The sequence below is a fragment of the Mastacembelus armatus genome, chromosome 6, assembly GCF_900324485.2.
Source record: "Mastacembelus armatus chromosome 6, fMasArm1.2, whole genome shotgun sequence".
Lineage (NCBI taxonomy): Eukaryota > Metazoa > Chordata > Actinopteri > Synbranchiformes > Mastacembelidae > Mastacembelus > Mastacembelus armatus.
Window position 1 is genome coordinate 2210246 of NC_046638.1, and position 13042 is coordinate 2223287.

The 13042-nt window shown below is 44.4% G+C and overlaps 1 protein-coding gene across 1 annotated transcript in view; it reads left to right on the forward strand.

The window, feature by feature from the left end:
* The first annotated feature begins 9761 nt into the window (after positions 1–9761).
* cttnbp2 (cortactin binding protein 2) overlaps positions 9762–13042 on the forward strand; it is a 61412-nt gene continuing 58131 nt past the window's right edge. The window contains exon 1 of the mRNA XM_026311227.2: positions 9762–10153. Within this exon, the coding sequence (XP_026167012.1) occupies positions 10073–10153 (81 nt within the window). The 5' untranslated portion in view covers positions 9762–10072. The remainder of the gene's footprint in view (positions 10154–13042) is intronic.

Here is a 13042-nt window from a genome sequence, read left to right on the forward strand (position 1 = left end):
TGGCCTAATGGATAGGGAGTCGGACTTGTAACCTGAAAATTGCAGGTTTGAGTCTCAGGTCCGGCGGGGAAATTATCGGTGGCACATAGCGAACAGCCAGCGCCCCGTCCACCTTCAATACCATGACTGAGGTGAGACCCTTGAGCAAGGTGTGTGTGTGCACTTGGGCCAATTGGGTTAAAACACAAAGCACAAATTCTGAGTATGGGTCACCATACTTGGCCAGTTAAGTTACTTTCACTTTGTCCAATCTCGTATGCACGACCTGGACTCTATTCATGCGAGCCACACGCCTTTACTTTGAGAATCACTTCCTTTGTAACTCACCTCCTGTTCCTGATCCTGTTCCTGATCCTGTTCCTGATCCTGTTCCTGCTCCTCGCCGTCTCCACTACTACCAGACCGTGAATCTCCATGCTCAGCTTACCCAGTACAATAAAAACACCTGAAGTGATTCTACTTACCCTGGTGTCCGCCTGTATATGTAACAATATTATAGATATTACAATAATACTGCTACTGTTTCTTCACCAAACCCTTAATTTTCGATTCAAGGGATGCAAGTGTGTGTTTTCAAAGCACACACACACACATCATGAAGTGAAATTGACTATAATAGACTAGATTCTGATTTCCAGACAATTACAAAGCGTAAAACAAACTACAGATCAGCTCTTACAACCAGTGTGGACAATGTTCAGTAACATATAGATAAAACACTGCACTGCAGCTTGTTTATTATTCAGTCGTTTTCTTTCTTCAGGATGGATTCAGACATTTATAAAATAATGACCTCTTGTATCTAATGTAACACAGGCTGTGATTTTAACTGTTAAGGCTTGAAGAAACTTGATGAATTAAATACTTAGACTTTCAGTCCTGGTAAGAATGAACCACTTTTATTCCAATAACTCTTTCCTCTGATACCAGGCTCATTTTCACTCTGTGACGGTGGCATCAATTCTCTCTGTGTTGGTCCCTGTTTGTCCACATCTGTTGTTTTCTTTTTGCAAACCCGTTAAAAAAGTGTTAACATGCTTCTCCTTGTTTTTCTGTGTTTACGCCGAACTAAAGACCAAACTAACTACCTTAAGACAGAAACTTTAAACTCTGGTTGGTCCCTGAAATGTCAGTTCAACACATCACTTTGTGCTGGAAATCAATTCTTCATCTGCACGTTAACATCCCTGCCCCTCAATCCTGTGTAAATGTTAAAATATGATAAATTAACAGCGTATACGTTCTTGGCTTAAACATGTAGACAGAACCAATATTTATATTATAAGGCCTGTTTTCCTTATGTTGATGACATAGGATGAGATCTTTGTCCTAAGTCAACACTTGTAGAGTTTCCCTTCTGACTAATGAGAAATCAGAAAGTTGTGCACATTATATGATGGGGGCCAGCTCAAAAAGAGCAAACTGCACCAGAATGATCCGGATTTGTTAATCCCATGTTTTACCGTTCAGGATCTGGTAATCCATATAACTTTGTGGTTTTTTGTTTGTGGAGAGACCTGCTCTTTAAAGTTCAGCTTTGAGGAGGCGTCTGTCTCAGATCTGCCTGTTTCTTTATGATAAATACACTTTCTGCAAATATGCTCAGCAACATGACGTCTACTGCAGAAAGATGGAATCACAAAATATAACACCTGACCCCTCTTTTTGTTTCTGCCAAAAACAATTATCGAATAAGTTGGAGTTACTTTTGTAATTTGTAATTGATTATCTCATTCTGACCGATACACTGATATTTATCGTTTGTCCATGTTTAATCCAGTTATTAGAACAAAATGTAGGTAAATATGCAACAGACAGTAGGTTGACAGAAAAACAAATCAATATTTGAAACAATATCTGTTTTTGCAGTTCATTTAGTTGAGGATGGATAAGTACTTTTGACAGTAATGAACATTTCTGTTAGATTTTGGTCTTTTTCTTATGTGCAGTACTTCATCTAAGCTGCCAACATGTCAGAATGATGGGGTTGACTGTTTGTTTTTGGCTGTTTGTCATGTCCACTAGGTGGCGACACGTCCTCACAGCACACACACACTTTCCACATGTACAGATCCACATTAGTAGCTACCTTATTCCTGAAAGAAGTACATTCCTCTCAGTAAAATGTCCCTGGTTAGATCAGGTTTTAAAACCTCTGGCTCAGAATTAATTCACCTGGACGACAAGGACTTGGCTTCATCTGTGAGATACTGTAGGAGAAAAGACTCAAGTATCATTCAGTAAAATATCTACTTGTAATTGCACAAATTGCTGTTTTCCAGCAGCCACCACGTTGATTCTGATGCTGTCAGTCATATTGTATAGTTTGATTTCAAAATAACGGTAATAATGAATATGTACTTTTACAATGCCTGCACTTTGCAGGAGTAATTCTGCAATGCTACTGTACTTTACGGTGCAACATGAAGCTAACATACTGCTAATTATTGAGGCCTGTCAGTATTTGACTCTCAGCCTGGTTCAGTGTACTGTAACTGGCTTATCTTAAAAAAAAGTAATGTGGTTTTAGCAGTAGACCTAGTGGCGCTCCTGTGTGGCCTCCTCTGTAGAGCAGTGAAAGCCGCCTGCATTCACGACCATCCTAAACCAGATCTCTGACATTCTTCAGTGACTGGTGCTGTGACTGACAGGCAGCCTGAAATCAATGGCAGGCGTCATCCTGGGAAAGCTGACGTTTCCCTGAGGCATGAACTCGTGTCAGCAGTTTTACTCTGGGAGGCAGTGCAGTTTATTCACAGAAAGGACAGTCTGAACAGAGCTGGTAGTGTTGTGTTACTGAAGGGTATCATGTTGTGTTTGTAGTGAGTCATGCGTTTTGCTATGTCCGGTATTGTCTTCATTTACAGGAGATATGCATCTGTTTTGTATTAGAGTATGTTTTATGTTAAACCATATACAGTATATTTATTTCTTTTACATATTTGTGGTAGAAATGAAGTGAGAAGCAGGAATATTCTTAAAACCAGTAGCTGTAGCACTGACCTTACTATGGGAGGCTCATCAGTAATAATAATAATAATAATAATAATAATCAGTGTTATTGTTATGGTCACAACCAGAGTATGACCAAGAAACACCAGCAATGACAAACTATTTCATATTGCATGACTTGCATGAGACAGTGTTAAAAACAAGCTACAGACAAAGTTACAGCAGCAGAAGCAACAATATATACAATTTGTACTATTTGTGCACATTATTTTTTGTGGCTATTTCAGCCATTTTGTAACAGGCACCTTTAAATCATCATTATACTGTATGTGCGATAAAGAAAGGAAATGAGGTTTGCTTTGTTGTAGTGGTATTTTGACAAGTAATCTCCATATTTCAGATGGTAACAATAACAGTAGCTTCAGTAGACATAGCCACAAAATGCAGTGTTTACTGTGGTAATATTTGTATAGTCTTAACAGTAATAGCAAGGTACAGTTATGTCAATAGTAGTTATCATAGTAATAATAGTGATACATGCAGTAGTGGGAGCAGTAGCAACAAAACAAGAAAACAGTTTTGCCTCCTCACTGGAAACGTTGAAGTTGAACAGGCCGATGCTCTGGCAGAACGTTGGACGCCCTGATGTTTGGGAGGGAGACGGTGCTGCAGGGGATGGCAGCTCCACGCTGAAGTTGTCAAGTTTCTCGATGACTCATCTTGGCATCTGAAGTCGGAGCAGGTTCTACCTGGTGCTGGGTGCCAGGTATCAGGGTTGTGACCCCGAGCACATGCCGATTGGACCAGTTGGGACAGGGAATCTGAAACTGGCATCTCTGTCATGTACCGTGACCTGTTGTCACACAGAGCAAAATGCCAAGGTGGGTGTTTGAAGAAATGTCAATGGTGCATTCTGACTATTCTTGTAGAACGTGCACAGAGAAAGGCAGATTCCTCAGCACGCTGTGCATTGTGGTGGGTATGTGCTGCTAATTCTTGAAAAGCCACAGAACAACAGGGGCAGCACTGCAGGAGCTGAAGGTTTAGAACAGTGTGACGGTTTTAATCACACTCAGGTAAACAGAACGTAAAGGCATTTCTGAGCAGAATAATTATCACCTGCAGGGGGGAACCGTGACACGGAACAGTCAACATAACTCAAGATGCAGACAATGTGAAATTGCAGTATGGAAGATTCTCCAAGAGTAAAAGCCTTTTATTTGCAATGTGATGTAATTTAAGTATCAGCAGCAAAAAGGACTTAAAGTATCTTATGCTGTTCTGACCAGAATGACCTGCAAGAGCTGTACTATGTTTTAGGTTATTATCTGCAGCTCTGTTTAAAGTGACTTTCAGCTTGTGGTTCAATCATAATTTTAACGTCATGGTTCACTCTGACAGCTCTCGTTGAATTGTTAGCATTAGCTGGTAGCAACTGTTTCCATAGCTGCAGCAGTAAAAAGCCACAGTCCTCTACCTGCTCAGCAGCAAACAGCAGACAGACACAGTCGGAGACCAGCCGGTGAACATAGTGGAGCATTTAGCAGCTAAAGAGCCAGAGGTTTCCCTCAGGAGGTGGTGGAGACCAAACCCAGAGCTCAAACTGAGGGAACGTTGGGCTCAGATTTACAAGGTGGAACGAAACATGACTCTAAATTTATAGTTTTTTGTAATTATGCAACTGCTGTTGTTGAATCAGATAATACTGTCATTGTCATGTTCACAGCTTGTTTCTCTCTATTTTCAGTTTCCACATCACATTTTTGGATTTTATGAATGTTGAATCATGTCTATTTTTTAGAGTAGCTGTGACGTCACAAAATCATGCTCATACATTTGCATCTCTTAGGTGGGTGTGGAGAAACTTCCCCTTCATGAATGTGAAAATATTTCCTCTGGTTGGATTTACCGAGTTAAAACATGGACCATCTGTGACTGCAGCCTTTCACTATTTAGCAGAGGCACCTGCTCCCCCCGCTGCACAGTGATGGGATAGTGTTTAAACAGAGAGACACACTGTGAGGGAGAAACTGAAGGGAAAATGTTGATGTAAGCTGAGAGGGAAAGAGATTAGAGCTCAGATGGGGAACGAACAGAGCAGTGCTGGCTTCAGATCAGCAGGGAGGGGGACTGAACAGAGGTCTGGTTCAGCCACTGGCAGCCCCTCAGGGACAATCAGATGGAGATGTGGCACAAATCCTGCCTCTCCTCCTCCTCCTTCCCTCCATTTCCTCTCTGTCTGTCAGTAGAGTCACTATCTAAACCTTCCATGTCCTCCTATTTGAAGCTATAGCCAAGATCTGGGATCCGGGGCTCGCTGTCACCCTCTTTTTGTTTTCTTTCCTGTCTGCCTGCTGGCCGATCTGGCTTTAGAGCTGCAACACGCAGGACCCAATGATGGCTGACCGCCCACTGTCCTCTCAGTCCACCATGCCCTCAGACACAAAAAGGGACTCATTGTGCCTGTTCCGTGTCCCAACAGTGAGTTAATATGTGCCAAGTCTTCCCCCAGGACTGAGAAAGGGGGAGTCGAGTCCGAGAGACCCTGATGCTTCGCCCCAGTCCCAGCAGTGTCCGTCCACTGTCTCCTGGTCCTCCTCTGATGGTCATAATCACTTCAGGGCTGCTGAGACCTGCTCACCGTTCCTACCCTCTGGGTATGGTTTACAGGCCATCCATAGACTCCTAAACCAAAAGACTTCATGGTGAACTTTGTCTTTAGATCCAGGTGTCTTATCATGGGTGTCTTTTCCAGGGAATTTTTGCATTGTAGTACCACTGAGACAAATTAGTATCAAGTTCTTTTACTACGTCCATGGTTCGTCCATCCACCACCTTATACTGACTCTTTCACTCTGCAGAAATGTCACCTGACTTGCTCTTTTGTGTCTCTTATAATTACTAAAGCTATAAGCCTTCAAGGTCTAATGCAGGTTTTAAGAAATGATAGAATAAGTAGACTGAACAATCCCCTATGGTTCTGTGTTGCACCACATGTTCATCATGTGCATGATGCTTCATGCTCATAGAGGCTGATCTGCAGGCAGGACGATTCTTAAACCCTCTGCCTGTAATGTGCAGGCTGTGCAGGCCAATTAGAGCAAACATGATTAGCCACATTTGGCTCTGAGTGTGCGATCGGTTACTGATGATCCAGATCCAGAAGTTTCCCCTTCAGCTGCAAGGTGCTGGGTTTACAGAGAGGATGGAGCCAGATCAAACGATCACTATGTTCTGAGTTTAACACTGGAAAAACACTGTCAGGGTTAAACACCTCAGCTAATATTGAAAGCAGGTGCAGCGATCACTGTTGTGTTAAAGCACAGTAAAGGGATAATATTTCAGTCTTGGATACACAGACTGCACTTGTTTATAGGATCAGTTCGTTGTTTCTTGACTTTTCATGGGATCTGTGTCCACACATTGAACATTGGCCTTGCCCTCGAGTTTGATGTGTGGCCTTTGTTTCTGTGGGGTTTCCCCAGAATGCTGCAGCTCCTTTCCTCGGGGGGGTCAGGTGGATTAGTTAGACATTTTCTCTCCATCTGTGTTTAAGAAGAACTTGTCATGATCATCACAGCTGGCTCCAGTCCACTGACAGTGTGAACAGGATCAGGCAGGTAGAGAGAATAAAAGTGCCAATCAAGAGTCATCTCGGTCTGTAATGAGAAGGATTCAGGTTAAGGATTAAATTCAGTTCAACATATTGAACAGGCTCTTTGCAAAATGTGTGTATTTATAGTTGACACACTCAACAGTAACTTGGACAAACTTAACATCCTCAAAGAAAATGACTGATGACCCAAACATTTTGAACAGACTCTTTTACCTAATGACCAGAGTGCACAGGTAAGACCTTCACGTTATCTTACAGTCAGGTCTCTTTGTGTTTCTGGACTCATTTATATTTCCTGCTCTGTGTAGGATGGACTGCAGCAGCTGCCAAGAACTGCTCCCCGACAAACCCGCCATGTTGCACAAGCATCAACAACACACACAGCAGCAACTCGGACAGAGTCTTTGTCGTAGTGAATGATGCTCCCAGCCTGAAACGGGCTACAGGTCTGTGCCTGCTGATTTTCATAAAGCACACTCATTATGGGATGGTTTATGGTTTAGAAAGTCCCCTGTAAGTTTCCTAAAAACATACTGTCGTCCTGAATCTTTTCATTGGTCCTCACAAACACACAGCTGTAACCTGACATGGTTTATCCTTCAGAAAATCTTTGGAGCTTTGGATTCAAAGTGTTTGACTTCAACACCAGTTTCCTAAAACCCTGACCAAGACGCAGGTTCCTGCTGGTGTTCTGCTATGCATTCTGGGTAAGGCTGTCATTGACCACATCGTGTATACAGTTAATTTAGTGATTTTCCTCCCACACTGACATAGATCCAAATATAATGACAGCAGCGTTAGGATTTCTGCTATAATGGTGTGGAGTTTAAGCAGTAGTCTATCAGGTGAAAAGGACGTGTGTATGTGCACGTGCTAACGGGTCACCCAGTACGTTTTGCATGTGCACAGTGATTGTGAATACTCTGTTTTGTATAGTGTATAGTATAAACCTGCTGCTTAAGGCTTTAAGATGCTACACCTCAAGCTAAATGTGTGGAAGTGTTGGTGCAGACACTTGCCTGTAATATAAAATCCTTCACGTTGATGTGTCTGAATCTGCAAACATTAATTTAGACTCAGTTAAATGAGGTTGTAGTCTCGAAGGAGAAACCACAGACGTTCAGCCTGCATGTACATGTCTGATTACTTTCTGCTTGTTTTGGTGCATTTATTTTGACATTTTGATTATGTTTGAGTAAGTTTTAGCTTTTTCTTTGAGCGATTAGAAAAACATTTCTTAAAACAAATATTAATTTCAGGAGTGTAGCTGCAGCTGCATTCACAGCAGCAGGAAAAAGAACAGAATGCAGTGCAACAAGACCTGTATTGTGTTCACTAAAGGGACATGACTCTGACTTTTCTCGGCTTTCTCTCCTCCTGCCATCACTATCCCTGTTGCACCTCTAACTCTGGGGATTTCTGAGAAGAATGTGTTCACCAGAACAGTAAATTACTGGAACTCACTCAATGGGAAGCTCTCAGGCGGAGGCTTTTTTTCTTGTAAGGTCACAGCCAGCTTCATCTGAGTAAAAGGAGAACGTAGGGGGGTCGTCGTTTCCAAGTCAGTGCCACATTTCCACATCTCCGGAGTCTCCTAGGATCACCAGCTAATGGCGAGCTTTCTTTCAGAGGAGGGGGAAGGATTAATACCACGTGGCAGCTTCATCCCCACTGATCTGCCTCAGATTTAGACACAAGCCTGAGGTTTGATTCATGACGAGACCGTAAGAAAAAAAGATCTCTGCTGCAAGGGAGGAATTCCCGTCTGAAATTCCCCTGTGGATACCCCCAAAAACTGAGTGACAGCCCTACGAGATAAGATCTGGGGTGTGTGTCAGGGATCAAGGCTTTCAAAGGCTTTTGAAAGTTTTCTGGAGTGGCACAAAACCCCAACCATCATTCTGACATCCATGTATGTGTCTAATGTGTTGTAGTTTTGTAGTCAGCAGTTTGTTTTCATTAACCCATTAACTGTTTGGGCTAAAAAAACATTACACACAATATTTATTTAGAAAACATAAGCAGGGTAACCACATGTTAGCTCTCATATGTATCTTAACTGAGTCAACACACAACCCAACTCTCATTGCAACCAGTGAATAACGATCATGCAACATTTGACCTAAATAGGTTTAATAACCTCATTCTGGGTGACCAGGCTGGATCAGCATCAGTTAATCCTAAATGCCACATCTGGGAGCAGAGACAGCCCCTATCCTCCCTCTGCCTTTCTGAGACAAACAGACCCAGAGCTCAGAGTTTGAGCCCTGAGCATCGACTCGGGTCAGATTAACGCTGGTTCCAGTTCATAGTCCACAGTGGATATTGTAAACAGGCCTTTAGCTGATGAACACAAAAGTACACGACACCAGCCATGTTTCCATCTGATGGACTGGACAATAGTTGGACCATAATACTGTTTTAGATACAACTTTGAGGTACTTGGATAGTATTTGTATTTCACTTCTACATTTTTTTTTACTGCACTATAGTTGCAGCAGAGTTGACCAGCTCCAACCTGCAGACAGCATGAACATGTTGGTTGGTGCATGAGTAAAAATATTCCTATGCTGCTCTATATAAACTATACAGTAAGAATCTACAAGAGGCCATGGTGCATAATGTAGTACAAGTAGAATATAATGCGTTTTAATCGTTTGAGCTAATGCTCAGTTGTGTTTTAATTTCTGCTTGATTAGTAAAAGGAAAGAATCTGAACTGTTTTCCATCAGGGAAGGTTGAAAAAGCTGTGTGGAGGCTTTGGATGTGACCATCTGTGTCTCCTTTTGTTAAACAGGTGCCAACTTATTTATTCATGGAGAAGCTTAATAATGAACATTTCACTGAACCATCAATTTGTGTTTTGGGCCGATGACCTCAGTGTGTTTGAAGTGCAGAAAACAGCTTTGTGTGGTTTTCATCCTAAAACGCAAGAGAGGAGGAATACAGTGATTTAGCGTTTACCAAAAAAACAGTGTCAAAGTAAATGTTTATTTTATTTATATTTCAACAACAAACAGGAGAAACGAAGAAAATGTGGAGCAACAGCCAAAAATAGAAACGAATAAATCCTTCTTGTTATGAAACGCTTTTATTCTGCATTTGATTGGTGCACCGACCCTCGGAGGTCCCTGAACCGCAGCTTGGACACCGCTCATTGGCTTATTTTACAGTCACAGAGGGCTACAAATGGTGTTGTCAGTCAGTCTGTCAGGACGCACCTCCTTTCCAGTTGGGAGCGCACCGGGCTTTCGCATCTGGATCTTACGCGTCGGTCGGTCCACGCCTACAAGACAGTCCGCTCCCCCCGCTGCCGCCGCACACTCGTGCTGTGGACGTTTCACGGTGGAGACCTGTCGTCCTCTGCCCATTTCCACCTCCTTCAGTTTGTCAGGTCTTTCTTTCCTTCCGATGGCCGTTCCGTGGCGTGCTTTGGCTTCAGCAGCGCAATAGTTAACGAGTGCCGGATGCGCCCTCACTCCAGCAGACCGCTACAGTAGGAAGATGGCGTCGGAGGGAGCCAGCGGAGAGCAGCCTCCTCCGGTTCAGGCACTGGCGACCGCCGTGCTGGGAAGTGTCGACACGGTAAGACACGGGGGTCTGAGAAAAAGTCCGAGCTGGGGCCGCAGCGGTGTTTTTACCGCTGCGGCTCTGAGCCGGACGCACAGAAAAGAGGGAGAAATGCGGTGCGCATCTATTTCGCACAGGCTCGTGAAGCAACAGCGGTGGCCAGCGGGAGCCTCGACACCATGTCTGCAAAAAAAAAAAAAAAACAAAAAAAAAAAGAGCTTCGTGTCTGTTCGCTGAAAAATGACCGAGCTTCACCCTCCTGCTCAGGTACAACAACCGTGGGTCGTTTTGTTGGCCTCAGCCGGTGCTGTAATACTGTTCTGCGCCTGATCGAAGACACATCGTCTCTGGCGACACAGGTTGAGGCTCATTCGTGTCTGAGTAAAGGGGTTAACCCGCACTGAGCTGCCTGTTCGCCTGAAGGCAGAGGTGGACTGGGTCTGGCTGCTGCTTTGAGACGTAAGGTGAAAAGAATTAGTTCGACTTTTTTATTTTTCGATCTTGATTTTCTTTTGGCCTGTGGAGCTGAATGGAAATGGTTTGTTTTCTGGGGTGGTCCTGGATCAGTCGGTCCTCGCAGGCTCTGGGTCCCTCCTCAGGGTCCCTCTGACCCTCAGACCAGAGCACGACTGTGAAGTGGTCCTTTGTCATCACTCCCTGGGGTTGAGATCCACATGTTGACACACACCTGGTTGTGTTGTGAAGCAGCAGCTCATAAACGTGTGTGCGAATGGATCAGATCAGTGTGAGAAACCTTCCCTTCCCTTAGCGGGGACGTTATGGACTCAACGGACTGTGACACTTGAGTTTTTCCTCCTTGCTCTGTTTTATTGAGAACCTTTGTACCTCGTCCAGTAAAACAACAAAGGGCTGTTGTTTGGATGTGAGATCGAAGAGGTAGTAAATACATGGAGGTGCTGGAATAGAGAGCAGCCATAAGTCCCTGAAGTGGGTGGTGGTGTGGGTGTAGAGGTGGGGGTGGGTTTGAGCCGTGAGCGAGGGAGAAGAGCTGCGGGGGTGGATGGAGGGCCGAGGCGGTTTGGTGGAGGAGGGGGGGTGGAGGCCCTGTTCACCAGACACCTTTCTAAATTGGTCTTAATTTCAGTGACTCAGCTGGCATAGCTGGGAGTACCGTGTCAGCCAGCCCCCCCTCTTCTGAGCGCGCTCAGTTCTGCCTCCGGGCTGCTTTACATTTAGCGTCGAGGTGAACAGGTGCCGCGGAGACATGGGAGCCGTGCAGCTTCCTCAGCTCGCCCGCCGCTCTGCCAGCACACGTTTCCTTCTCCAGGCTCCAGCTAGCGACAGGGGGCTTCCGCCTCCGCGACCTCCCACTCCTCCCCACCACCATCATGCCTGCTGTGGTTAAATAAAGCACTTTGCTCTTTCCTCACCCCTGTCAGTCTTCCTGTTGTTGGCCCAACGTGGGGGAAGTTTCTGGTTTTTCAGGACTCTAATGGTCCATTGAGGTGAAGCTAATAGTGAGAACCTCAAGATGTAGGTTTTAATGTGTCTGCATATAAATTCATGGTGTCTGTGTGTTTTGGGGAATCATGGCTGTAAGTACGAAACATAAGACCCACCTACTGTAGAAACAAACCATAAACATCACCCAGAAACATGCTCGGCCTTCTTTAAACCTCGCTTTAATGCCGGGCCCTGTCTATTGTGTTGCGGACTCCTGAGGGTGGTCATCAGCAAGTATGTGGGACATGCACTGCCATCAACACCAGTGGCTGTAATGTCACCGCTCCTCCTTCCTGACAACAACATTTCTGTGCCCGATAGGGGCAGTTCAGATTACCCTGTAAACAAGTCGGAGAGGTCATCAGAGACCATTAAGTAATATAATTCTAGTCTATTAAAAGTGTCGCTTCACTCAAAGTTCAAGAACATCATGTGGTTTTAATGGAGCAATGCAGACACGACAGTGTTGGTTTGATTTAAGGTCCAGCTCTAAGACTTCTGCCTCCAAACGTTCAGAGCCACAGATGCAGATTCTCCATTAAACTGATTGAATTTCAGCCGAGATTTGGTTACAAAAGTTTGTGCTTCTGTTATTTGTCTCATCCATTTAGTCCCTGACCTTATGTCGCTCGACATAAACATGAGTCCAACGTGTTCCTCACAGAACTAAGGGAACAAGGTTCTTGCTATCCGCAGATACTCGGGGTGGAATTACTGTTCCCTCCCAGCTGTAATTTAGTATCTGTATTGGGGAAAGAAGCAGTGATCAATGCGTCTCGAGTCTCACTGCTGAAGAAGCTGTTTAAATAGTCGTTACTCTCTGATCCTCAGTGAGGCTGGAAGGAACAGTCGGTGCAGTGAATTTAGGAGGGCTTGCTGTTTTTCTTTGCTTTATGTGACAGGAAATAGTATTTTTGCAGCGTCTTGAGGATGTGACCTGGAGAAACGTGAACGTCATTCGTCATTGTTCACTTACATTTAACAGACCGACCAGTCAGCTGAGAAAATAATCAGCAGATTAATAATTGAAGTGATTGAGGTGAGTAGCTGCTCTAATGCTGCGAAGATTTCCTCTGGATGTCGTTAGGGTTAAATGGCTTCAGCCGACCCTTTAGTTTTTAACCGTTGAAAAGCCGTTGCAGTAGCAGGACATGAATCTGTGGGGCGGTTCTCAACACACAGGCCTCATTAAGTGGACGTGGGCTGACGGCGAGGCCTCCGACTGCCGGCCAGGCTGCTCGTGCCCTTGGCTCACACAGCTCACGGCTCATGGAACAAATTAGGAGTTTACCTCCATCACCTGCTCATTGTATTAAAATGCCAGAGACAAAGAACCCCTTACCTGAGGCCTCATGACCAGACAGCGGTGCTGAGGGGGAAAGGGGGGGGATCGATTGGAAGGCTCAGTGCGAATGAATCAGTCCCTTGGAATGCCTCCTC